Source organism: Larimichthys crocea, unplaced genomic scaffold, assembly GCF_000972845.2.
Source record: "Larimichthys crocea isolate SSNF unplaced genomic scaffold, L_crocea_2.0 scaffold6542, whole genome shotgun sequence".
Taxonomy (NCBI): Eukaryota; Metazoa; Chordata; class Actinopteri; family Sciaenidae; genus Larimichthys; species Larimichthys crocea.
The window spans coordinates 5,560-9,667 of NW_020858606.1; the positions used below are offsets into that span (position 1 = coordinate 5,560).

The 4,108-nt window shown below is 41.9% G+C and overlaps 1 protein-coding gene across 1 annotated transcript; it reads right to left on the minus strand.

Annotated features, from left to right (window-relative positions):
- Window positions 1–431: 431 nt before the first annotated feature.
- On the minus strand, window positions 432–2,720 carry LOC113745330 (uncharacterized). Its single transcript, XM_027276858.1, has 6 exons — window positions 2,629–2,720; window positions 2,494–2,539; window positions 1,889–1,980; window positions 1,672–1,782; window positions 1,177–1,444; window positions 432–557 (listed from the first exon to the last, which is right to left on the minus strand). The coding sequence occupies exons 1-6, from the start codon at window positions 2,718–2,720 to the stop codon at window positions 432–434; spliced, it is 735 nt and encodes a 244-aa protein (XP_027132659.1).
- Window positions 2,721–4,108: the final 1,388 nt, after the last annotated feature.

The following is a 4,108-nucleotide window of genomic DNA, read 5'->3' on the forward strand; positions in this document are numbered from 1 at the left end:
TGTAATTGAAATAAATCCACCCACAACGTCTTGAAATGAAAACGGAAGTTTAGTGTTCTTCTTAATACAGTTACAAAACGTACATGAACAACAAAACGCTCTAATGAAAATAAAAAGATTTAAAGTCTCTCGGGTAGTTGAAGAGCAACAGGTAAGAAGACTGTTAGCTTCCCACGGTTCCTTGCGATCTGCCATGAAAAGCGCGAGAGGCTACGGACGGCTCGTGAGCCTAAAGCGACAGTACACATTTTTAATCCAAACAACAAGTTATCTTATAAACAGAATCTTATTCTTTTAACCTTCCTATAAATATTCATCATTTCAATCATGAAATAACTTATCTATGAAAACAAATTCATGAAATTATTTATTATCTATTTATGCATTTTAAAGCAATTTCCATTTATTTACCTTAAAGACCACTTTGGCCGCTACACCTTCAATAGGCGGAGTTGCTCTGGACTGAGTGGGCTCTCGAACTGAGGAACATTTACGCCATGATGGAGCTCTGACACATCTCCACTCTGCTCCCAATCAATTTCAGGAATGTTCAAATCCTTGAAAAGTACAAGAAACCATAATACATTTTAACCTTAGGGTTTACAATTATGATCATTAGCAATTAAAATAATTGGTGTTCTGTATTAAAGGTGGGGTAGGAGATCTTTTTCTGGAGCATTTTTTAAAATATTGCCTGAAAACCTTTTCTTATTCCCATTGCACACACTAAAATAGAATGTTTGCAAAAAACCCGAAACATTTTGGTCCGGTCTAGAGGGTGTAATCAGAGGAAAACTCTGACCAATCAGTGTAGTGATCATCCTTACACTTATTGACTGCCTAATACGTCCATCAAATATCTATGCACACCCACCCACCCCTCCCTTCCCAGTTCATGTATTCATGAATCGTGAAGGCGTGGTTTCGAGGGGTGGGCTGAAGAGCAGGAGGCGTAGCCTTTGGGAGGAGGGGAGGGAGTGTATATTTTCAAAATCTCACTTGTGTTGAATAGCTGGAACCGTTTTTTCCAAGATCTCCCACTCCACCTTTAATGATTCATAAAATATAACCATCTGCTCAAACTTGTAGTGCAAAACATATATCTCTTGCAATCCAACAGCAATCTTTAGGAACATGCATTACATTCCCAAAAAAGGTGGTTCTTCTTAGGCCTACCTCTGGATCGGGAATGGGATGCTGAATTTGACCAAGCTCCCATAGCTGGTTTGGTGTCATGTTCTGCTCTGTCCTCAAGGGATGGTTGTCCCATCCTCCACGAAACAGGTCCAAGGTCAACTGTAGACGAGGCAGGAAGACGTAATGCAGACAGAAGAAGTGGGTGGTGTTAGTCAGGTCAAGGTAGCCCTCTTCTTCCAGCATTCGAAAAATGTGGTAGAACACTTGGGTTGCCCCCATCCAGACATCACGCCAAAGTCTTTCAATTCTGCTCAAAAGAAAATGCATATCACTGTATAGTTTGTATCTATATACATTTACAAATTTTCACTGTATATTCTTTTAATGAAAAAAAAAACTCAGTAAATGGTCTATCTTACTACAGAGTCTACAACTGACAGCTTGTGCTGCTATTCATGAGTGCTGCTGTGCATGAATATTCCCCAATAACATTTCTCAAAGAGTTAAAATATTGATAAACTAAGACAAGTATACCTTTGGTTATGAACACTTTTTCCTGCAATAAAGCATCCACTCTCTGGTCCGCGCATGGTGAACATCAAACGGGCAACACCCACATTTTCCCCTCCATGATCTGCTCGCACTCTACAAGAAAATTGCACAACAACATTGGAATAGCAAGGTGACCACACTCCAATGGTAAGGTAAACAAACCTGAAAAACTGTTTTTCACACCACACTGCAAATTTACCTGAGAGGATATCCAAATTCTTGAACAGCCTCACTGAAGAAGGCTAGGTTGGTGTCGGATCTGTTGTTGTCGGCCGCATTCAAGTACATTATCTGTAACATTTTGACCACATCATTAGTGAAGAAAAAATTACCTTATTTGTGAAGTGCACTAGGGTTTGCCAGGTATCTTGGCATTGACCTGTCTGGCTTTCTTAGAAACAGGCTACTACAGCAAGACAAGAGCTAGTGCCTGGTACCTATTTGTTTTATGTTGTCTGTAAAGCAATACTTATTGTCATATTGAACTGTCTTGTTGCTGTATATAACATGGTAGCAAAATAGTATCCCCAATGGGGATTGACAATGTCAAATCTAGCGTATTACATTACATTACACTTAACTGACGATTTTATCCAAGGCGACTTACAGTTATTAAAGGGCATTGGTTACAATCACTGGACCAATGTGGGGTTAGGTGCCTTGCTCAAGGGCACTTCAGCCATGGATGAAGGTGTAGGGATATACCTTCTTCCCATTGATCAAGGTGGGATTCAAACCTGCAACCCTCTGATCCAAAGACCAATTCCCTAACCATTAGGCCTGGCTGACTACCTTTCCTCTTACCTTGCGTGAGAAGCCATCAATGCCTCCAAATATGATGATGTTATATCTGATGGATGAGAAGACAGACAAACAACAGTTTAGACCTGTAACTCTTACATATTCTAAGAATGTAAGCACCACAAAGGTATACTTTACCGGATCAGTTTGTGGTTGGTGTCAATGTGAACGAGGTACTTGGGGCAAGGCACAGAGTATGTGCGTCTAACAACACAGCCAAGCTGACTCATCCTTGACACTACCCCAAGGCTGTCCACTCTGTGCATCGCTGCCCTGACACGATCCCACTGGACGCGTCGTATGTTCCGTAGTTTTTGTATGGCCAATCCTGTCCATATGCTCTCGATGCGGCTTGGTTGGGTGGGCCCACCTAGTCTTCGGACGTTGTACACAATACAAGTTTCATCTACGATCAGAACTGCTGAAGCGATTGTTACTTGTTACTTGTAATATGGTGTGTGCCAGGGCAGTTTGGTACGGGCAGAAAATTTATTCTGTTAAGTGTTTACCCGAAGTGACATCCCTACCCATGAAAGGTTTGCACTGGTGTAAACCGAGTGTGGAATGTCCAGTTCCATAAGGTGTTGTACATATTCCATATTAAATCTGATTGTTGGTCGCCCACTTCCAAGGCATTTTTCAAATTCAATTGGGATTGGTGTTATGTTATCTTCTTGCAGTCTCCACTGCTGAAGTGCCCTGCACAGGTCAATTAATGTGTTCCTGACATCCGGAGGCACTGGAATATGCTGGGCAATAATGTCCAGAAAGACAAATTCCTGCCTGCAAACAAATTGCAGGAAGTCAGGATCCAAGGGTGTGTGCTGGAGAGTCTGAGAAGCTCTATTGTGCAGCCTCTCCATCATTCTGCAGTAGTGTGTTCCAGAAAGCAAATCATAAATAATAAATATTCAGGCAATTGGCGAGTATAATGTTAAGTGTGTGTGTGGGGGGGGGATCACAGATTGATGATCACTCTTATAGACCATAGTGTGTAAATAGGCTATAGGCTGACCTTATGTGAAAACAGGACATGCTTTGACGAAGCTATCCTGCTGGGAAAAAAACACCCTGAACAATGATAGTTTGCTGGTTTAAACTTTGTTGTCGAGAGAGTTGGTGCAATCCGCAAAACCAGCTAAAACAACTAAATCCAGCCACCAGCCCAAGATGGATTTTTGGCAGGGTAGAGTGTGCTGTCAGGAAACGGAACTGGTCACCCCATAAACAGTAAACATTAGGCCATCGCAGCTATTGCTAACCATGCTAGCGAAAATGTATAGTTTATCAAAGTAACAAGCATAGTACGCTGTGGGCAACACTGCGTTCAGATGAAAACAATAAGCAGCATCCTTATTTAATCTGTTACCACGGTTTAGCTGGGGCTCAATAAGCTTGATCTGTTTTGTTTTCTTGGGACGTGGGATGGGATCTAGCTGCTATCGATACCTGGCTAACGCACACAGACGTCACGTCAACATCTATCTGTACACTGACCAAGTACTCTCATGTATAGACCTTTTCATGGAACGTTTGCTTGTTGCTGGGTGACGCGATCTGGCCCTAACTTTATTTCCGGTCTGCTGTTGTTTTAAATGCGATACAATGGCACTGTCGG